Source organism: Camelus bactrianus, chromosome X (genome assembly GCF_048773025.1).
Source record: "Camelus bactrianus isolate YW-2024 breed Bactrian camel chromosome X, ASM4877302v1, whole genome shotgun sequence".
Classification (NCBI taxonomy): domain Eukaryota; kingdom Metazoa; phylum Chordata; class Mammalia; order Artiodactyla; family Camelidae; genus Camelus; species Camelus bactrianus.
The window spans coordinates 60,121,979-60,145,652 of NC_133575.1; the positions used below are offsets into that span (position 1 = coordinate 60,121,979).

The 23,674-nt window shown below is 34.1% G+C and overlaps 1 protein-coding gene across 2 annotated transcripts in view; it reads left to right on the plus strand.

Annotated features, from left to right (window-relative positions):
- The window catches only part of CHIC1 (cysteine rich hydrophobic domain 1), a 36,601-nt gene extending 29,726 nt beyond the window's left edge, over positions 1–6,875 (plus strand). For both annotated transcript variants that reach the window (XM_074358828.1, XM_010967570.3), the window contains one exon: positions 522–6,875. In XM_074358828.1, the coding sequence (XP_074214929.1) occupies positions 522–572 (51 nt within the window). In that variant the 3' untranslated portion in view covers positions 573–6,875. The remainder of the gene's footprint in view (positions 1–521) is intronic.
- The last annotated feature ends 16,799 nt before the right edge of the window (positions 6,876–23,674 follow it).

The window sequence follows — 23,674 nt, forward strand, 5'->3', positions numbered from 1 at the left end:
TACAATATTTTAATTTTAATCAATCCATTTGGGTACTTTATTATTTTTTACAAAAAACTTCTAAAAGATGGTAATACTCAACCAATATCAGCTGCTTTAATTGAAAAAGGTATAGATGTAATATATAATATATATATATATAAGTATTTTTTTCTAATCTGTATAGTCCAGTTTTAATCCCTTCCACTTTGCTAAAAAAAATGTGGGGTGGAGGGAAGGTGAGAAGTAACATTAAAATATAATGGGGTTTGCTTTTCTGCACCTAAACAAATAATTATTGTAAATCAGGTAATAAAAACTATTAGCTACAGTAGGTATTATGTTTTCCAGTTTATTTGCCAATCTAATGATAACTTGTGGTAAGTTCTTATTATAACTGTTTTATATATTTCACTTGCTTTATAGTACAGGACCAAAATATAGTCATGTGAAAAATGATTATAGATTTTCTGGGTTATATATAAGTTATAGTAAATGAAAATTATTTTGTCAATATATTCTTGTTTGTTTTTATTTTACAGGTAATACTAATAGAATTTTTACCAAAATATCCCATATTCCGACCTGACTGAGGAATTTTATTCAGTCACTTCTGTATTACCTGTCATTTCCTACCCTTAGTGCCTTGTAGATGATTTTGGAATGAAGATGGTCTCCTTTGCTGTGTTCAACTTATTCTTTATAATGGTAGAATATTCTCCTCACACTTTTATTTGTGTTGGTTTAAGAAGAAATTTTGCACATCTTTTTTTGTTGTTGTTAAATGAGGCTTGTGTTTTGCACTGTCAATTTTTAAATAAATACACACACATACATATATGTATATGTATATATATATAGTTGCCACTAAAAATAAAACATCAGTGCTGGTGTTTAAAAAACAAAAACATGTTCTGAGCATGCTGCCTTATAATTTTCATACTCACTGTTTCTAAATATGCATCATTTTTCTAGGCTACTTAATGCTCTGTAATCCTGTACTAGACATACGTAAATAAGCTTTTGGTAGCTTTTAGAAATGATTTTACCCTTACCTGCTTTTAAAGGACATGCAATTAGTAGCACTGGTTTTGTCCTGCACTTTGCTAAATTATCACTTATGTCAGTGGATAAAATATTTAAACTCCTAAAGACTTGTAAATATTGTCTATTCGCATATGTAAAACGTGATATGCCGTGGTTTACAGAATGTAATGTTACTCTTACTGTTTTGCCAACAATTCTGCGTAGATTTTAATACGAATGAAGTTTGCAAGCATCCTTTTGAATGTATAGACTGTTAACATACTGTTTTATGGCAAAGCCATAGTAAGTATGTTAAAAATTTCAGGTGTGGGCAGGGCTGCCCTTTGCAATGAGTGGGATTAAAACTGAAATCACTGTCTGAGATAGTCTGCATTGCACCTGAAACCAAGAACCTTATTTTTTTCCACTTAATTCAATAAATCCCATTTTGTCCTCCCTTCCCACCCCCGAAAGAATTCATGTGACTCTTCTGATGCATTTCACAGCCTCACTCTCTTCGTTTCTTTCCCTTTATGTATCCTTTCCCTCATTTGGAAATATACAGAATTATGACCTGTAAGGAGTGTTTCAAGATTTCAGATGTCTTAGGAAGTGTCTAGACCCCCATAAAAGCCACTTGTAACCCATTGTTGGTGTTAAGATATTATACTTTTAGAAAGAGGGAGAGCTCATTGAAAAGCTGTACCTGAAGACTATTTAGTGGCTGATTCATAATTGATAAAATATTCTTAATCCTCTTTTTGAGGATCCTTTTTGAACATTTGGATGTTATTAACGAGGAAAGACAAGTGTTTAGATGGAAGTATTTTAGTTTATAAATTAGCCACACATGTAGCCTTTTCACTGGTATGTGCATATTTCTCTCTTTCTCTTCACATTATTATGAGTGAGAGCACCACACTAATTCTTCTAGAATTTGAATTTTTAACATAATGAAAGCTTTACATTGCATTAATTCAACTGCAAATTTTGCCTTTACATAGGCATTATTTGTAATTCCTAGTGCTAAAAATAAATTAAAAGTATCTGGGACGGAATAATACTTTATCATCTTAATGCCTTTAGTAAACTTTTTTAGGCAAACATTCATCCCAATGACGAGAACAATCATTTCTTCATACGAGGCCAAGCCTTTTAAAGCCACTTTTAAAATGTATCCATAGTCCTGGACCAGTAAAAGAAGAGGGGAAAAAAAGAGACACTATTTGATATGTGACTATAATTGTTTGCACGCACACTTTTCCACTTCCCTCTGTAGAAGCCCATTACCCTCATGCCACCCAGAATCTCTAACTTTTAATATACTGTGTGTGCCTGCAAATATCATTTGTCTGTCTGCTGCAAAATCGAAGGTGTATTTTTATAGACAAAGTGGAAACCTCTGAAAATGCATACCAAAAGTCTTGTTTTATAGCTGAGGTCAGGGAAAAATTATATCCATGGTTTATGTTCCAGCTAGTATCATCAGGTTTATGCTTCAAACTGTGACAGTTTAATACCAAAATTAATTTCCAGCATAATACAAAATTTCTAATTATCACTGATAGAATAATTACTTTTAAGTGTCAACCCTTAAAATTTCATTTTTTTCCTGTAAATTTAGAATTTGGCCATGTGATGGTCATAGTAACTTTTTCTGCCATGTATAAATCACACTGGTTTTGCTCAAAAAACAGCAGGAAGTGAACTGTTTCCATAAAACAAATATTGAGACAGGAATAGAGTGCATATGGAGGTGACAGAGTATATAATTCAAATTACAGTAGTATTTATCATAAAAACCATTTACTAGCATGTGTAAACTTAATTTTAAAATCTGCTCTAATGGCTCTTACATTTATTGTATTGTTCATTATGCTGGTTGACTCATTTTCTTGAACCACTCAGAATATACCCTATTTTCTTTTTTTCTGTCTTCTATGACTGCTTTTTCAAACTATTTTCCTTTGGAGGGGACTGATTACCAGTTGGGTTTTGGAGTGTTTTGGGGGGGGTTGTTTCCTTTTCAGTGGTATTGGCAGCAGTGAATGCTGAAATGACAGAGTACACTGTGGGCATTAATTCCTCCCCCATTGACCCTTTTTCTCTTATATCCTCAGGATAGAACATACTTGGACATTTCCATCAAGTTAATAAAATACTTTTGTGACAGTTGTTTTTAGATTGAAGAAACTAATTTTGAATTTCTTTGTTGCATAATATTTCTTTATGAAACCTGCTGTGGTTGTTTCCAGAGAAAATAACATGTACCTGCCAAAGTATATAAATCTTACAAAGTTTTGAGGTTACAAGTTACAACTGTTCCTGCTCTAACTTTCCTTTATGCATCTCCACCCCCATAAGTATAAAGTGAAAGAAGCTCTAACCTTTTTCAGCTACTTTGTTCCCTTCTACTCCTTATGTTAATGTAAGAAAGAGACCCTTGTAGTCAAATGTTAGAAGTAGATGGAGAAGTGCCTTGTCTTCTTTGAATAAAGATAACATTTTATGTTGAAGGAAGCAGAATGAATGAATTGGTAAATCATTAGATTTAAAACTATCCTTTTCAGGGGAGGGTGTATCTCAGTGGTAGAGCGCATGTTTACCATGCACAAAGTACTGGTTCAATCCCCAGTACCTCCATTAAAAAAATAATAATAAATAAAACCATCCTTTTCAGTTAAGTATAAGAATATTTCACTAGCATATTGTATTTCTTCTATTTATTATTTAAATCTGTTTCCTTGGTTTCCTCCAATCGTGGTGTATCAGTGATAAAATATTACAGAACAAGACTATGAGTCACTTACAAAACTAGTATAATTTTAATACTAGTAAACATATAATTCAGCATGGTTCTGGATGAACAGTGGTCTTTGAAGCTCTACCAAAACCTGCTTAAGTATTTAATGCACAGACTATTCATACTATTATGACCTATAAACACTAATGTCTGATCAGTTAATCAGACTGTATTAATATTTAGCACTCTGCCATTTTTAATGAAATTTATTCTTATTTTTTCATAATTTGAGTGAAGTTCCTTAACATTTGTTAGCCTTCAAACATAGGGTTTTTTTCAAATGTAAGGGAGCTTTAAAAATCATTAGTATTTTAATCTTGTTTACAAATAAATCACCTCTTAAATCAAAACTCACTCCTTGAACCTAAAGCCTCCAAACAGTATTTCATTAGAATTGACTAAATTGACCTGAGAGCATATAGAAATTATGTACACCCATTTAATTGGAGCAGTTTCACATAGTGGAAGTACTTTTTGCTAATTTGATAATAAGATGCTCAAAACTTTCATTGAAATTAGGTCCTCCTATGCCTATAAAATTCTGCTTTAAAAAATCCATTATGCGACAATTGTGAAATTGTTCTGGTTTCTTTAAATGGTGAACCATTTGGAAATTTTCCACAGAAAATGAATAGATTTTATTAATAATATCTGTTCATGTAGTATGTGGACTGAATATAAGGAGATATATATAAGATAAGGAGATACATGTTTATATCTCCTTATCTTTCCCCTACTTTCTCTTTCCTGATTCTGAGCCAGCCTTTTCATTTTTATGATGGCAGCCTGAGAATATGTTCCATTTTCTGTGGACTTTGTCAGAGTCATACTATATGAGAAAATAATGTGCTCCAGGAGAGTCATTACATTACATTACATTGCATGTCAGTCTCTTCATCTGTAAAATCATGGGGTTGAACCTAGAGCTGGATGGAAAATTAGAAGTCACATAACATTCTGTGATTCTAGAAATCCTTAGGACATTTTTACTCTACAGAATCTCAGAATGGTTTTTCTCAAATCTACTACCTTTGGTGGAAACTCTCACAGTGCCTTGCACACAGTAAAAGTTTGATTTGCTAGCTGGCTCCTGGCTAATGTTTGTTCGTATCACACAGACTCAAAAAGCCTGATGCCTGCTAGACCTCAGCCCCTCCATGGTGATAAGAATGATTGTAATTTCCCTAGGAACTCAGAACTGAGATCTGTGGGTTTTACCTATGTGGAATCTGACTATATGTAGTTGGTACCTGGGCAAAAATTATAGCTGTGACAACAATGGAGATACAAGAGGATTCATTTTGATGTAGATGTGAAAGAGTTTCATATCCTATCCAATATCTGCTTCAGTGTCTTATTTAGTTCCAAATCCTCAAAAAGTTCTGTTGGAACAAATTGATAATATTAGATGGAAAGGAAAGTGGTATAGAATTCAAACCCAAGTCACTTCTGGTTTAATTCTTAGCTCTGCTGCTTAATTCCTCTGTACCTCATGTCCTCATTGTGGAAGTGGGGACAATAATCTGGACCTACCTCACAGGGGAATTGAGGATTTTATTCATATATTAATGTGCTTTTGAAGTTGACTGAAAGATATATTGTATATCATAATTTTGTAATTTCTAAATAGAGTCCTTTAAGTCTATGTTATGTTTTCTTTCTCAGTCAAACCCTACAGAATGAGTATTGCAGTTAATCTATTTTGGGGATAGTAAATTTTGTTATTAATCCTGTACGTGTTAACATGGGTAATTGTGTTATGTTAATACTTGATTTAGGGAGGAAAAGCAGGTGGATATAAACCAATGGTTTTCATCTTGGGGCAGATGTCAATAGCGGTGGGGGCATCCTTGAACCTTTTTCAGTATTTCAAAAAGTACACTAGAAATCATACATTGATCCATAGTATTCCTATTGCACAAGCCAACTAAGACATAGTCACACATTTTGCTTATTTTTTTTTCGATTTTGTTTAACACTGGCTATGACACACTGATCAGAAACTGTGAACGGCAGTTATGATTTTGATTAATTTTTTTAAAATTAGAAAGCCTATTACATTCAATTTAATAAATAAAATACTTGAAAATATGGGGAAGAAATAATAAAGGAATCCTTATGGTAAAAATGTTGGGAGCCACTTTTATAAAGGAACTAAGATTACTTGTTCTCCACAGGTTGCTTACCTAGTCCCTAAATAATGAAGTGCTAGATTATGTGTGTGTGTGTGTGTGTTGACTAGATTGGGCTGTATAACTTCAGGTTAGAATTTGCCTTCAGTTTTTTTTTTTTTGTTTTTTTTTTTCTGTTTCAGGATGATATAACTGAGCTAATTTGTCTGGGTGTGTATGTGTAAATCATACACACACATTACAAATGTGGAAAGTGTTATACTGCCGTGTTCTAGCATTGGAGTAAATATCAACTTCTGACTCTCAAAGTAGTTCTGTGTATAAAGTTAACGTGATGAGTCAAGGCAATAATTTCTCAAATGTTCCTTTTATTCCTGCTTATTTTGTTTGCATCCATATTTGCTTAATGTTTAATTTTTCTGGTAAGCAAATAGGGTAAAATTGTTTTATGCCTGGACTTTGAAACAAGCTACAAATGTTTGAAATTATATAATCTAAAGGCTAGTTTGCCATTCTTGGACTAACCACATACAAATATGAATCTTGGCTGCAAAAACTGGAAATCCTGGTAGCTAGAAAGTGGGCATTGATCAAAACATCTGTTTGAAAAGCCTAGGATTTCTACTTGTTGGCAGAGGATTCCTTTTGGGACAGTTTTAACAGGAAAGGATAAAAGTGGATATGTCCATTTAAGCTGAGAACTTTCATGCATCTTGTATTGTTATATAGCCTGTGGAATGAATTCATTCATTTTTCTCCCTTGAGTTCGGGAGTGACTCCCCTGGAAGAACTCAACCTATATACAGCTGTGCCAAAATGAAGGATACCTGCCTCTCTGAAACTTTCACTGCTGCTTCTGTCGTTGTTCACTTGTCAGATATTAAATTTTATTATCTCAGGATGCAAAATTACAATAAAGTGCAAATCTATGTTAACGAATTGTGTGTTCTTTGGTGCATCTTCCTTTCTTCCTTCCCTTCCCTGCTCTCATCATTATAAGGTAATTAAGAATTCCTTTTAAGTTTTTTATTTTGCATATTGCCCCTTCACACATTTGCTAGTGTTATGTCTAACCCTGTAAGTAATTTCATGCTATATATGGGCTTTGGGGGGCCTTGATTGTGCCCAGTGATTGGCATTTGGCTAAGTAAGAATTTGTTTCTAAATAACATTGCTTTCACCCTGCATGCCCACTTGTGAACTATAAAATTAAAAGTGAAGTACAAGTGGAATTCCACCTTACTAAACATAATGTTTTAGTTCAAGAAATGTTGAAATGTGAAGCTATTTGGCAAAAATTATGACTTCTTGTTAGCAAATTATATAAGACAGTCAAGTGTTAATATATTTTACTTGAGTTATTACCCAAGGTGATTATCATGCAATAATATTAGATTTTTAAAACTTATCCCAAACTTTTGCAAATTTAGCAAAACATAACATGACAGTTTAATGTTTCCCAGTATCTTTGGTAATTGTACTGAGTATTTCAAAAAGACTTTAAATTTCAAAATGTTAAAGCAGAGATGACACACTTAAGAAATGTCTTAAGAGAAGTTTCATGTTTTGTTTTAAAATTCATTTTTTTAATTTATGAATGGAGAAAAATCTAAACTTCATTGATAACTTCTTGGATGTGGACTAGGATGTGCTATGTAGGAAATAGTTTTGCATTGCATTTTATATTGTTGTGGACAGAAACGACATGCCTTTGAATCTGCCATTAAATAATATTTAACACTTTATTTAATAGCATACTTCACGTACCTAAATGTAGGAAATTCTCTGGGGGATAGAGAATTCTCCCATTGTAATTACCGTAAATCTGAGTTGTAAACCCTGTTCAGTCACCTGAATGACCTCTAGCAAAAGGACACTCAGCCTGATTTTATCCATCATCCTCAAGGTAAGAAGTTGGGTTAGATCAAGGTTGCAAACTAAGCTATAGCAAGTCCTCAGACACATGTCTTTTTGACCCACAGAATTTTTTTGACACATCTTGAATTAATTGCCAGCACTTAAAATTAAGAGACTTCACAGATTTCTGGCTTCTCTAGAGAAATTCCACATGTGAGCAATTAGCAAGAGCTGAGTAGCAACCTGCCCCTTTTAGATGGAGCATTTAGTTTCTGTTTTTCCATGGTCATTACTATTTCCTCTTGTCTCCTTGAAGCTCAGATTATGTTGGTTTTCTTATGATATAGTTAAAAAGAAAGCAAAATACTTCTTGAACTCATATCTTTTTCAAAATGAAGGAAAAAAAATACAGACCATGATAGCTACATAAATATTTTTTTTTTAATTTGATTGGGTTGGGGGATGGAGAGAGTGCCTTTTTTGTGGAAGAGAAGTGTTTTCTTACAAATGACCTAATTCATTGATGTTACCTGGTGATAATGGGCACTGGATTTCATGATTCCTTAAACTAAACGATGTCTAAAGCCTCATTTAATTCTGGCATTCTGAGTGTCCATGAGAGATTTTATAACACTAGTGTATTTCAAATTATTTTGCCTTTGAAGGTCTGTGTATGATGATGAACTGATGGTGTTAATAAAAGTTGTCAGACTTCCAAATATAATAGTGGCATCAAAGACCCCACCTAGTGAAACACAGCCACAAGCAGGGAGGACCAACTCATTATTTTAGAACTGGTCTGTACTTCACAACTTTCAACAAAGGTTTAGTCATCTACCCAAAGCAGCACCTGTCGTGTTATCTCTCAAGAGTAATATTGCCCAAGGTGATATCACCATGTCCTGTTTTCTTATTTTGATAGGACTACTGATTTTCTTCCGAACATTATATTGAACCAAAATGATACTAATTTAAAAAGAAAATTAAGACGTTTCAATAAGTTAGACTCAGTATGTTTAGATAAAGCAACCAGAACTAAGTCAGTTTTTGCTTTAACAAGGACCTGTATTAGGGTCTGATGGATGAAAAGTATGGCTATTAAGATAATTTCTCTTTTTATAAAAACACTTGTTTTGGGTGGAGTGTATAGCTCAGTGGTAAAGTGCATGCTTAGCATTCATGACGTCCTGGGTTCAATCCCCAGTACCTCTATTAAATAAATAAATAAATAACCTAATTACCTCCCCCCTCCAAAAAAAAAAAAAAACAAAAAAAAAACACTTGCTTGCATTAGAAAAAATAAGAAAAAGAAATATGAAAAAGAAAATTAAAACCTCCCATAATTCCACCATATGCTACCATTTTAATATCTTTAAATTGTATTAAATATTTTTATATGTGTGTAGTACATTTTTTTAAGTTTCAGTTATATTGTTTATGGAATGCTGTTTTTTTTATATTTTTATATTTTCCCCTATCAAATGTATAATCTTTAAAATTAATAGCAGAACAATATTTGAATATGCCATAATTTCATCATTTTGCATTGATATTTAGTCTGTTTTCAGTGTTTTGCTATTATGAATAGTGACTTCATGAGCATCTTTATACATAAATCTTTACCTGAATCTGATCATTTCTTTTGGATATATTTCTATAAATTGATTATTGGGTGAAAGGTTTGAAGTCCTTATAGCTCTTGATATATATTGCAAAATTGCTTTAGGAGAGGCATGAGAGATGACACCCAGAAACAGTATTTCCGTCTTCCTTTGGATAGTTGGGGAGACTTGAGGGCAGGAATTAATACAGACACACTACTGTATTAATACATACACAATTAGAGGTGGTAATTGGGGTGAGGTGCTGGTAAAAATCAGAAGGATCAAACTGGCATCCCCAGCAGTAAAGACTAGAACAGAAGATCCTTGCTCCTCCAATCGAGGGCATGTGGAATACCATTGTCAGCCCCACAGAGCTGTCCCTAAAATTCAGTGCTAGTGGCCTGACCCTTGAAAGAAGCTACCAGCTCTCAAATTCTGACTTAGAGAGCTCTGATATCTCAATGAAAAGCATCAGCAAATACAATTTGTATGTCTGGAATTATTCTCCCCCACCCCTACCTTCATTCAGCAGTCATATGGGAAAGCAAGCTGCCTAATTCCCTTTCAAACATCAACCACAGGCTCCAATGGTCATGGCTGCCTACTACTTACCTTGATGGCTTTTTAAATTTGACTTTATGAAAGAGACCCTTCCTCGCATATTGTCATATTCTGTGTTCCTATTGGATTATTTCTCACTCCCCTAAAATGGCTGCCTCTTACCTCTTTACCAGTTCTAGGAAGGCCACCATAAGGCAGAGAAAGAAACATTGGATTTATATTTATTGTAGACTTGGCTTTATGCTTCCTGCCTGCCATTTCCATCTAGATAATCTTGGGGAAATAGTTTAACTTTTTTAGCCTTGGTGAAACAGGAATAATTACACCTAAGAGGATTGTTAGGATTAAGTAAGGTACTGCGAAAGGGCTGGAAAGATATCAAGTCACAGTATTTTTGTTTATAGTGAAGAGTAATTTATTATGTGATAATAGAACAAGGAGGCATACAGAATCAAAACTTACTGGCTTGAGCTCATGAGCATGATGTTCTAACCAACTTAAATTTGCATTAAAATCTTAAGCTTCCAGGAACCATATTGTAGAATGACAAAGTGTTAGATGTGAGGAAAGATCAAAGGCATCTACTCCAATACAAATGAGAAGGCAGGGTCCCAAAGTCCGGGCAGAGACATGCTTTTAATGGCAGAGTCAGAACTGAAGCTAAGATTACCTGACTCCCACTGCAGTATTACTTAGTATATTTTCTTTGGATTATCTTTGCATTGTTAAGAACAGGGCTACCTCCTTTCTCTCCCTCCATCTCTAGATAAATGATCTCTAAATCAGGCAGCATGGTGCAAACTTCAATAATTTAGAGATATCACATAGCTGTCAAGGAGTGGGCCTAAATTTTGAACTTTTCATTGTTTTTTTTTTCTTATCCTTCTCATCATATTTTCATAGGAGACTGTGACTACCATATTTTAGCTGTATTTTTCCTATGTTTCATGGTCTTTATCATGTTCAGTGCCTACAGAATAGTCATTCCAGTTGATATCAGAGTTTACTTCAGCTCAGTTGCTTCATCCGAAAAATAAGTTGGGGTAGCAAAGAAATGGTGTTTGAATAAAATGACCTCAAAGATTCTAGTATCAGCATTCTATGATTGTAGGATTTAAATATTTCCCCTTTGGGGGGTTTGGACAACTTCCAGTTTTCCACTAATAGAAATATCAATGGTATTGTACAAATATCTTTTAATTTATTCATAAGTATTTCCTTAGGCTACATCCCAGAAGTGGGATTGCTAAGATAGAGGGCACGCTGGCACTTTCATAACTCTTGATCCATAATGCCAAATTGCTCTCCACAAAGATTTACACTAAGTAATTATATAGCTATCAGCAATGCATAAATGTTCCTGACTCTTGGCAGCGTCTACAGCATTGAGAATCTATTATTATTACTAACTTAAGAGGAGTTAAATTATCTAATAATTAATTCAGTTTGTGCTTATTTATAGTGATGCTGAGCACTCTTCCAAGAATGGTTTACTATTTGTAGACACTGTAGGATAATTATGAAGATAATCGGTTTCTATGCTAGATGGACCTGAATTAAGCCACTTAGTAGCTCTTTAATTTAGGGGAAGTTCCTTAACCTCTCAAAGCCTCAGTTTCCTCATTAATATTACCATATTAATAAAATCAGATTCTTAGTGTTCTTGTGAGGACTCAGATAATATATGTAAAATGCTTAACCCAGAGTCTGGCATAAAGCAAAAACTCAATAAATGTTAGACATTCTTATATGATTTGTGGATGACACCACAGTATGATGGAGAGAACATTGGACCAGGTGTCTTTTGTTTTGTTTTGTTTTTTGTTTTTTAAGATCAGGATTCTAATCCTGCCTTCTCCATTTACTAACTGTGAAATCTTAGGCAACCTGGGCTTCAGTTTTTCTGCTGTCAAATGAGAGACTTCAAGGATCTGTAATGGTTTTTCCATTTGTAAATATACATGTATTTATTATAGAATATAGGTAGGATTTTAATCAATAGCAATAGGAGAAAGATGTAATAATGATAGTGGGGAAATTATCATTAAGTTAAATAATTAAGTTAAACATTTTAGGGAAATTATAATACATACAATTCCTATACATCATTTACCATGGAGCAAATTTCAGGTAAGTTAAAAAGTCAAATATAAAGAAATAAAATGAAAAAAGAAGAAAATACTGATAAATGTATACATATACACAGATCTTTTTTATTGAAGTATGATTTACAACATTATATTAGTTTCAGGTGTACAACATAGTGATTCAATATTTTAAGACTATACCCAATTTAAACTTTTTACAAAATGATGGCTATATTTCTCTGTGCTGTACAATATATCCTAGTTTATTTGTTTTATGCATAGTAGTTTGTGTCTCTTAATCCCATACCCCTATCTCGCTTCTCCCCCAAAACATTTGTTTTTTTTTTAATTACAGTAGAGATTATAAAAGTTTTTGAAATGTCTCCATAGGGACATGTGTATTTGTCAAACCACAAATCCCAATTTTTGGTGTGGAAAATAGAAATACTGTAGTCTTGCTCCCACAGTTAAAACATGATGTCATCAAGAGGAAAAAAGAAACAAGTTTTGGATTCCTCTATTGCCCTGAAAGTTTCCCTGGTACAGAATTGGGAACATAGTAGACATTAAGTAAGGCAAGCTGATAAGCAGTTGGGTCAGTATGGGCCAATCAAAATATACAGATTTCCTGGAAATGAGAAGGACTCCCAAATGTAGAGTGTTCTAGAGTTCCTTGAGTCCATGAATGCTACTCTACAAATTACTTACATAATTTGTAAGTAGTGGATACATTATACACTTCAAAAATGCTTTGTAATCCCATTTACTGTCAATCCATTCAGCGTTGAATGTATTAAACTGGTCTAACCAAGACTTTACATATCTAACCACCATTTTACATATCTAAAGGCTTTTAACACTTTCACAGCTTTTCCTCTTCTCTCATTAACTCTCTCTCTCTCTCTCTCCCTCCCCCCTCTCATATACACACACACAAAGTCACAATTGTTAGGTAAATCAGGCACTATTATCTCCATTTTAAAGACGAGGAAATGAGCCCTGAAAGGGAAAGTGATTTATCCAAGCTCACACACCAGAATCATGATCTTCCTACTAACGTTGAACTCAGTTTCATGCACCTGTTCTGAATTGCCCACTCTCAATTCTTGCCACCTTCTCTATTCTGAAGTCATGATTTTTACCAAACAGAAATATCCTGGTTTCTCTTTACAGTGGGAATTGGAGTATTTGAAGTAGGAGGGACCTAAGAGATCTTCTAGTCCCAGTCTCCCACTCTGTAAGCAGGGAAACTGAAGCTTAGAATGGTGAAGCAACTTTCCCAGGGTCAAAAAGTTAGGCAATGCCTAATCTTTAAACAGGTTTTGAACTGGCCAGTCAGCTGCTTTGCTCTCTCCCTTACCTATTTCTACTTACCTAACATTTTTGCAACAAATATGAGATTTGTTTCAGCCTCTTAAGGCTCTAAAACTGACACAACAGAAATTCAGATCAGATAGGGATAAGGCTCATGTCAGTGTTGATTTACCATTTTTTCCAGCCTGGGCTAATACATAGGAGAAACAAGAGAGCTTGAAGGGAAGAAAAGAAACTGGGAAATTTCTGTGTCTTTTCATAGGGTGTACATGTTCATAAAATGATGTGCTAACTACTACCTATTACTTTATATTATACAAAGATCTTAGATCTTTTTCACAGTCTGTGGTATAGAATCTGGATCCTGAGAGAAATTGTAATGGACTTCCAAAAGGGCTGACTGACACTGGACATGCTGAGCCGTAAGTGGTAGTATTCTGCAGGCTATTAAGAGGTGAGCTGACTGTCCCCCCTTTATCTCTAGAGTCTGATCTGCTCCTAGCTTTTAAGTTTTGGAGATCTACCATTATACAAACATGGAAAACCGAGCTATAGAATTCAGAAAATGGAGTATTACATACAAAGTGAATTGAAGACTTTAATGAAGGTGACAAAAGTTGTGAGACACATAGCAGAAAACAAGAAAAAATGGAGAACCACTGAAATAATACACACACTATTTTTATTCTATCCTCTGCCTTACAATCTGTTCCTAGTGTTTCTTTCAGAAATCCTTTTGAACTTATCTTGCTTATCTTTAAAACTGCTTTTTTGAGGGGAGAAGTTCAACTCATAGAATCACTTAAAACACAGTGGTTTTCAGTCCCAGCTTTTTAGACTTGTTTGGCAAATGTAATAAATATAAATCAGAATCTCTTGGAGGTAGTGATCAAGCATTTGTACCTCTTCACGTTTATTTTAGAATCAGGTGATTCTCATGCACAGAAGCTTGAGAACCATGATCTTGTCCAATCTCTTTTTCCAGGTTAAAAAAAGAAAAGAAAAGAAAAGAAAAGAAAAAACAGGCCCAGAGAGGGAGAGGTTTCAAGCTGAAGGTGATGACATCAGCTAGTGAATAAACAGAGCCCAGGTTTCCTGACCTCTAGTCTAGTGCCCTTCCCATTAGACCATGATAAGGAAAGCAAAGTATATGAGGTCAAATGACTTAAGTATAAGTCTATGAGGTGTCCCAAAATCTGCTAAAAATCTGTATCACTTTTCATTCTTCATATGCCTCCAGACATAAAGAGAAAGGCTGATAAGCCTGGAGAATGATATGTCTCTATCAACTGTAAAGATTCTTTTTCTTTACCTTCAGTCCTAAGTTCTGACTATGAATATAAAAAAAAACTTAAGAGATCACTACATATGGTATGATTTGAGAACAATTATAGGTTGACATCATCCCTAAATATCCCTCTTGCTGACCTGCCACAGTGCCTGAAGTTTATATTATTAACCATTTTTCTAAGTTAGGGCACTGTTGCCAGAAGGCAATTATATATAGAGGAATAGAGGGTGGGCTGTTAACATACCTATTGTCATCTAAGAAAGCAGCAGACGGAGCTCTGAAGAACTGAGTTCAGGGTAAAGGCATATTCATGAATAATGAGAGAAAAAAGCCCAGAATATAGGATAAGCTCCCAGTGAGAGCCCCTGGGTAGAGTAGCGCCAAACACTAGGTTTTCCTTTTTCAAAATGGTAAATGCTTGCCATGTGTATATTTGATAAATATAAATAATATATTTATAAGCAATGTAATTAAAAGGGCACTTGTCTGGGGGACAGAAGACCTGAGTTTTATTAGTAGTTCAGGCAGAGTGTTCTGGGGAAGAACACTTTCCCTTCTATTTCTCATAAGTCAAATATGAAAATTAAATGGGGTGATATCAAATATCCTAACTGGTGCTAAATCTTTGATTCCCATAGTGGATGAGTTCAATTGCCTTGATGTCTAGGGCAGATATGGCATAAGCTAATACTTTTATTTCTCCCCCTTACCACTATGGCTGTAGTATTAATAAAAAAAAATCCAAGAATTACTTGGCCTAGTAAGAACCCAAGAAGTTGGAACTGTCATACTCTGAAGAGGGACACAAAGAAACAACCTAGGATCACAGAAAGTCCATCAAAGTAACTTAAAGGGAAGAAAGTGGGTGTGACAACAGGGAAATGGCTGAATAAGATGTGAGATATATATATATATATATATATATATATATATATATATATATATATATATATATACACACACACACACACACACATACAATAGAGTATTACTCCCCATAAAAAAAGAGTGAAATCTTGCCATTTGCAACAACATGGGTGGACTAGAGCAAATTATGCTAAGTGAAATAAGTCAGACAGAGAAAGATTTCACTTATATGTGGAATCTAAGCAAAACAAATGGGGGAAATAAAAGCAGAAACAGAGCCATAGATATGGAGAACAAACAGGTAGTTGGAAGAGGTGAGGGGAGAGGAGGGAAGAAAGAAATAGGTGACGGAGATTAAGAGGTACACAATTCCAGTTACAAAATAAATGAGTCACAGATATGAAATGTACAGTGTGGGGAATATAGTCAATAACCATGTACTATATTTGTATGGTGATATGTGATACCTATTGTGGTGATCATATTGAAATGTATAGAAATACCAAATCACTTTTGTGTAACAGGAACTAACATAGTGTTATAGGTCAATTATACTTCAAAAACAAACTAATTCATAGAAAAAGAGATCAGATTTGTGGTTACCAAAGGCAGAGGGGTTGAGGGAGGGGGAATTGGATGAAGGTAGTCATAAAGTACAAACTTCCAGTTATAAGGAAAATAAGTACTAGGGATATAATGTACAATGTGATAAATATAATTAACACTGCTGCCTGTTACATATTAAGGCTGTTAAGAGACTAAATCCTAAGAGTTCTTATCATAAGGACATTTTTTTCTATTTGTTTAACTTTGCATCTATAGCAGATGATGGATATTCATTAAACTTATTGTGATAATCATTTCATGATGTATGTAAGTCAAATCACTATGCTGTACACCTTAAACTTATACAGTGCTGTATGTTTATTATATCTCAATAAAAATGGAAGGAAAAAAAGATATCCTTCACTTCCCTCAGCAGCAGCAATTTAGCATCCATCTATGGACAAAACTACCTTTGTAGGAGCTGTGGGATCCAGCAATAGATGCCAAGGCACCCTGGAGGAGTATTGCCCACCCATAAGACAGATAATAGTCATACAGTCCTTGGTCTAGAATGGACCCTGAAATGCACAATGAACCAACTCCAGGCCCTCTAGGCCATGGTCTGGGAGCCCCTGAAGAACAAACAAACTTAGATAGTTATGCACAGATGAGAGAGCCTTTGTGGAAGTCCAGGAATCCAGTGGAGAAGTCCCAGCACACTGTTGGAAAAAAAAAACTCAGAGATTGTATGCATTGGACAGGGTGAGGAACACCCTGGCTTTACCAGCATTACCTTTCACCTGAGGAGACCCAGTTCAAATGTAAGAGAATCCTTCTTGACCCATGATTTCTCCTGCAGGGAAAAGTGAGAGTGTATGAGTACCTGACTGCTCCAGTTGTGCAGGACACTGCCAAAAAGGCCCATTTCTCTCTCACTCCATCTAGATAAATGAGTTGTGAGCTGGGCAGCTGGGAGGAAAGCAGGCAGGGCTTGGGAGGTATCAAAGGAACAGAATCCTGATAATGATATCACAGACTCCATTGGAAGGCCCACCAATGAACTTCTGAGACATCTTGTGTGCAGATTCCCCAGATGACCCATGGGCATCCCAGTGCTTTATGTGCCTCACTACGTAACCCTCCATGGCTGGCCCCCTCTGGGTGTTACCGATGGCAGCAAGAGTGAGTTTTGGCAGATTGCTAGTAAGCATGTGCAGAAAGCTGACCCAAATCTTCAGGCCAGGGAGAGATCACAATCTGAGCATTTAGTACCACCGGAAAGCAAAAGGGAAGCTGACAGAACTTGGACTGGCTCATTGCATGACTGAGAGAAGGCATACAAGCTTAAGAATTCTGCCACAAGAGGGAGCAAGAAGCACAGAGCAACTGTATTCATAGAAGGACTGAGAAAGCCTCAGAATCTCTAGCAAGACTAATAAAAAGTATTTCTCTCCTGAAGTCAGTTTGTAAAGACTGGATGAGGTGAGTGCTACTTTAAATGCAAAGACAGCAATGCAAGACTTCAAGGAACACATAAAATCAAGAAAACATGACACCACTAAAAGATCACAATATTCTTCCAGTAGTCAAACCCAAAGACACAGAGATATTCAATTTACCTCATAAAGAATTCAAAGAAGCTGTTTTAAGGAAACTCAATGAACTATGAGAAAACAGAGAAAGACAGTCCAACAAAATCAGGAAAACAACACACAAACAAAATAAGTTTAACAAAGAAATAGAAGTAATTTTAAAAGAAAGAACCAAACAGAAATTCTGGGCCTGACAAATATGGTGAATGTAATGAAAAATGCAATTAGATCTAGCATCAACATCAGAATGGATCAAGAAGAAGAAAAAAAATCTGTGAAGTAGAAGATAGACTCTTCAAATAACCCAGCCAGTGAGAAACAAAGAAAAAAAAGAATGAAAAAAAAAAAAAGAAAGTAAAGAAAGCCTACGTAAACTATGTGCTATAATCAAAAGAAGCAATGAGCAAATTATTGGAGTCCCAGAAGAAAAGGGAATGGAAAGGTTATTTAAGGAATAAGGCTGATAAACATCCCAAATCTGTGAAGCTCATAGATCCCCCCAAAAAACACAACTCAAAAAGATCTCCAAGATACATTATAATAAAACTGTCAAAAATCAACACAAGAAGAATTTTAAAATCAAGAGAAAATAAGCTTATCACCTACATGGAAACACCCATAAGGCTATCAGCAGATTCTCAGGCCAGGAGAGAATAGGATGCTGTATTCAAAGTGCTGAAAGAAAAAAAAAATCCAACAAAAATTATTTTATCTTCTTAGGTTGTTCTGTGGAAGTGAAGAAGATAAACAAAAGCTAAGGGAATTCATGACCACTATACATGCTTTATAAGAAATGTTGAAAGATATATTTAAAGTGATAAAGGGAAAAACTCACAACCAAGAATACTCTATCGAGCAAGGCTCTCATTCAGATTTGATGGAAAAATCAAAAACTTCACAGATAAACAAAAGCTAAAAGAATTCAGCACCACCAAACCAGCTTTGCAACAAATGTTAAAGGAACTTCTCTAGTCATCAAACCATAAGAAAAGAGAACAAAAAGAAAAATAAGACCTACAAAAGATTGCTTTGGCTGTTCGGGGTCTTTTATGGTTCCATATAAATTTTTGAATTGTTTGTTCTAGTTCTAAGAAAAATGTCATGAGTATTTTGACAAGAGTTGCATTTGATTGTAGATTACTTTGGGTAGTACAGCCATTTTGATAATGTTGATTATTCCAGTCCAAGAGCACAAGATATCTTTCCATTTCTTTATATCATCTTCAATTTCCTACATCAATGTTTTACAGTTTTCAAAGTATAGGTAACCTCCTTGGTTAAGTTTATTTCTAGGTACTTTGTCATTTTTGATGCAATAGAAATGTTTATGTCAGTTATAAAATTCTGGTTTTTGAAGTTAAAAAAAAAACATGAATGAAGGGCTGCAAATGATAATATATTCTTTTTCCTTATAGGTAAGTTGTATTCCATTACATATATATGCTGCATCTTCTTTATCCATTCATCTATTTATGCGCACTTAGGATGCTTCCATATCATGGCAATTATAAATAATGTTGCTGTTAATTGTGGGGTGTATGTACCTTTTTGAATTAATTCTTATTTTCTGGTTGGCGTTATTCCTTTGGTAACTATGTAAGTTTAAAAAGCTAAAGCTCTCAACATTCTTAGAAATAATGAACAGTACATATATGTAAATTTTAAAAATATGTGCAGCATATTGTGTATATGTATTTACATGCAATATGTTGTATATGTGCAGTCAAATTGTAACAATTCTACCTAATAAAACTGAAAAATAAAAAATCAAAAAACGTCATAACAAATGTATACGTTTTTTGCATTTATACTTCAAGCTTTTTTGCGTACTGTCTATGAAAACTTTGCTTACCTAAGATCATAAAGATGTTCTTCCATGTTTTTCACCCTGGAATTTTTAATAATTTTAGCTTTTGTTTTTAGATCTATAATTCATTTAAAAATACTTCTGGTGCATGGTGTGAGATAGGGAAGTAGTGGGTTGAATTGTGGCCCCCAAAAGATATATCCTAGTTCAAACACCAGGTACTTTTGCATGTAACCTAATTTAGAAATAAAGTCTTTACAGATAATTAACAATCTTGAGATGAGATTATCCTCAATCAGGGTGGGACTAGAATCCTTGTAAGAGAAAGGAGAGGAAGATTTGAGACACAGACTTGCAGAGGGGAAGAATATGTGAAGGTATTTATGTATTCTGATACATAGCTTTGATTTTTATTCCTCAAAGTATTTTCTTATTTCCCTTGTAATCTCTCTATTGACTTTTGGATTATTTTTAAATGTGCAATTTAATTTCCAAATATATGAGGCACTATCTCATTATGCTATTGTTATTGATTTGTCATTTAATTCTGTTTTGTTCAAATAATGCACTTTGTGAGATTTTGAACTTTTTACATTTACTGAGTCGTGTTATGGTCTGGTGTCTGATCTGTCTTAGTGAGTGTTTCCTATTTACTTGAAAATGGTTTGTATTCTAGAGTTAAATATTATATATCACAGTTATATGTCAATTAGGTCAAGTGAGTTGATTGTATTGAAACCTTCTATATACATTTTATTTTCTCTGCTTATCCAATCAATTACTGAGAAAGGGTGTTAATAATCTGACTATAATTGTGTGTTTGCTTATTTTTCCTCTTCTGACGGTTTTTGAGTCATGCATATTAATGTTGTATTATTAGATGTATACATATTTATAATTATGTCTTCCTGATAAATTACTTCTCTTGGAATGTATTGTTCATTACCTCTTGTAATACTTTTGGTTGTGAAATACACATTGCCTGATATTACTAATAACAGCCATGTCATCTTTTTTATTTTAACTCTTTGTATGCTATCTTTTTTCCTTTCTTTTATTTCCAGTCTGTCCATGTTTTATATTTTAAAATCATGTCTTGTAGAAAAGACATAATTGGATCCGTTTTATTTTCATTCATCCTACAAAATTGCTGTCTATTAATTGGAACTGTTTAGTATATGTACATTTAATATGATTATTGATCTCTTTGTCTTAAGTGTATCATCTTCTATTTGTTTACCTTTTGTCCCTTCAGTGTTTTTTTTCTTTTGTACTTTTCTTGCTTTCTTTTAAACTATGATTTATTTTAGCATATCATTTAATTTCTCTTATTGGCTTTGTAGCTATTTCTCCTTTTATCTCTTAATTGGTTCTCTATGGAGAACAACACATATCCTTAATTTGTCAAAGTCTATTTAGACTACCCCTTCACTCTTCACATTATCTGGTAAGCTTTGGGAGGGTTTGCTCTGTACGTGCAGAGCCCAGTCTTAAGCCAGAGACAACACATGAGTTATGAAGCCATCTTTCTGCTTAGAACCCTCCTCTCTGTTGTTTTGTCCTGCAGATTCTGACCATGTTAGCTGCCTAAACTCTTGCCTACCTCTTCAGCTCAGTTGGACACCCAAGGTATGCTTGGGTTACAGCTCTCTGAAATGTGGTCATGAAATTATACTCAGGCAGAGAACTGGATAATCATAATGCTCACCTTGTGAGTTTTCTTTCTCTCAGTCAGCACAGTATTTTGTTACCTGCTGGCCACTCCTGAAAGCTGTGGCTTCGTATATTTTGTCAAATTATAAAGCTTTATCTGGTAGAAGGGCTAGTTTCATAACAGTTATTAAATTATGATCAGAAGTGGAAGTCTAATCTGAATGTACTTTTTATTTGAGAAGAAAGAAGAAAACTAACAAGTACAGCAAACTTGAGGAATATAGAGAAACTACCATACCTTTGTAACGGTAAACAATTATAAGAAAATTTTTTCCATGTGAGAGGATACCAGAAAAAGTACCATGATTTATGAGCAGGCATGTCCTTGTGCCTTATTTTTAATAGCTGTCTGTAATTTTAGATGAGTTAGAATCATTGTCTCTGAGGTTATACAAAGCTGGATTTGAATCACACACACAAAAAGAAATGTTGAAAGAAGTTCTTCAAGCTGAAATGAAAGTATGCTAATAAGTAACATGAAACATATAAAAAATAAAACACACTAGTAAAAGTAAGTATATAGTCAAATTCAGAATACCTTAATAATGTAATATAGTAGTCTGTTAACCACTTAAATTCTATTAATAAGGTTAAGGGACAAACTATTAAAAGTAGCTATACCTACAATTATTTGTTAATAAATACACAACAGAAAAGGAGGTAAATTGTGACACAATACACAATAGAAAAGGAGGTAAATTGTGACATTAAAAAACATAAAAGGAGATAAATTTTCATTCTTTTTATGACTGAATAGTATTCCATTGTGTGTGTGTGTGTGTGTGTGTGTATACCTCACATCTTCCTTATCCATTCATATGTTGTTGGACACATAGGTTGCTTATATCTTGGCAATTATAAATAATTCTGCTATGAACATTAGGATATGTGTATCTTTTTATTAGTGTTTTTCTTTTTTTAAAGCATATACCCAGGAGTAGAAATGCTAGATCATGTGGTAGTTCTATTTTTAGCTTTTGAGAAACTTCCATACTGTTTTTCACAGTGGTGGAACCAATTTACATTCAACCAACAGTGTATGTGGGTTCCCTTTTCTCCACATCTTAGCCAACAGTTCTAATTTGTGTTCTTTTTGATGATAGCAATTCTGACAGGTGTGAGGTGATATCTCATTGTGATTTTGATCTGCATTTCCTTGATGATCATTGACGTTGAGCATCTTTTCATGTACCTTTTGGCCATCAGCATATCCTCTTTGGAAAAATGTCTATTCAGGTCTTCTGCCCATTTTTAAACTGGGTTGAATGTTTTATTGATGTTGAGTTGTATGAGCTCTTTATATATGTTGGATATTAATCCCTTATCGATCATATCATTTGCAAATACTTACTATCATTCAGTAGATTGTCTTTTCATTTTGTCAATGGTTTCCTTTGCTATGCAAAAGTGTTTAAGTTCAGTTAGGTCCTATTTGTTTATTTTTGCTTTTATTTCCTTTAAATAAGGAGACAGATCCAAAAAACATTACTGCAGTTTATGTCAGAGAGTGTTCTGCCTAAGTTTTCCTCCAGAAGTTTTATAGTATTGGTCTTACATTTAGGCCTTAAATCCATTTTGAGTTTATTTTGTGTATTATAATTTCATTCTTTTACATGTAGCTGTCCAATTTTCCCAGCACCACTTATTGAAGAGACTGTCTTTTCTCAATTGTATGTTCTTACCTCCTTTGTCATAGATTAATTGACCATAAGTGAGGGCTTTCTATCCTGTTCCATTGATGTATGTGTCCATTGATCTATGTGCCAGTACCATACTGTTTTGATTACTGTAGCTTTGTAGTATAGGCTAAAGTCAGTGAGCGTGATTTGTCCAGCTCTGTTCTTTCTTGAGATTATTTTGGCTATCCGGGGTCTTCTGTGTTTCCATACAAATTTCAGTATTACTTGTTCTAGTTCTGTAAAACATGTCATTGTTATTTGATAGGGATTGCATTGAATCTGTATATTGCATTAGGTAATATGGTCGTTTTAAAATTATTGATTCTTTCAATCCAAGAAAACAGTGTATCTCCATCTATTTGTGTTGTCTTCAATTTCATCAGTGTCTTATAATTTTCTGAGTATAAGTCTTTTACTTCCCAGGTAGGTTTATTCCAGGGTATTTTATTCTTTTTTGATGTGATGGTAAATGAGATTGTTTCTTAATTTCTCATTTTGGTATTTTGTTGTTAGTATATAGAAATGCAATAGGCTTCTGTATATTATTTTTGTATCCTGCAACTTTACTGAATTCATTGATAAGCTCTAGTGGTGACATCTTTAGGATTTTCTATGTGTAGTATGTCATCTGCAAATAGTGACAGTTTTAGTTCTTCCTTTCTGATTTTTATTTCTTTTTCTTTTCTGATTGCAGTGGATACAACTTCCAAAACTATGTTGAATAAAAGTGGTGAGAGTGGGCATCCTTGACTTGTTCCTGATCTTAGAGGAAATGCTTTTAAATTTTCACCATTGAGTATGATGTTAGCTGTGGCT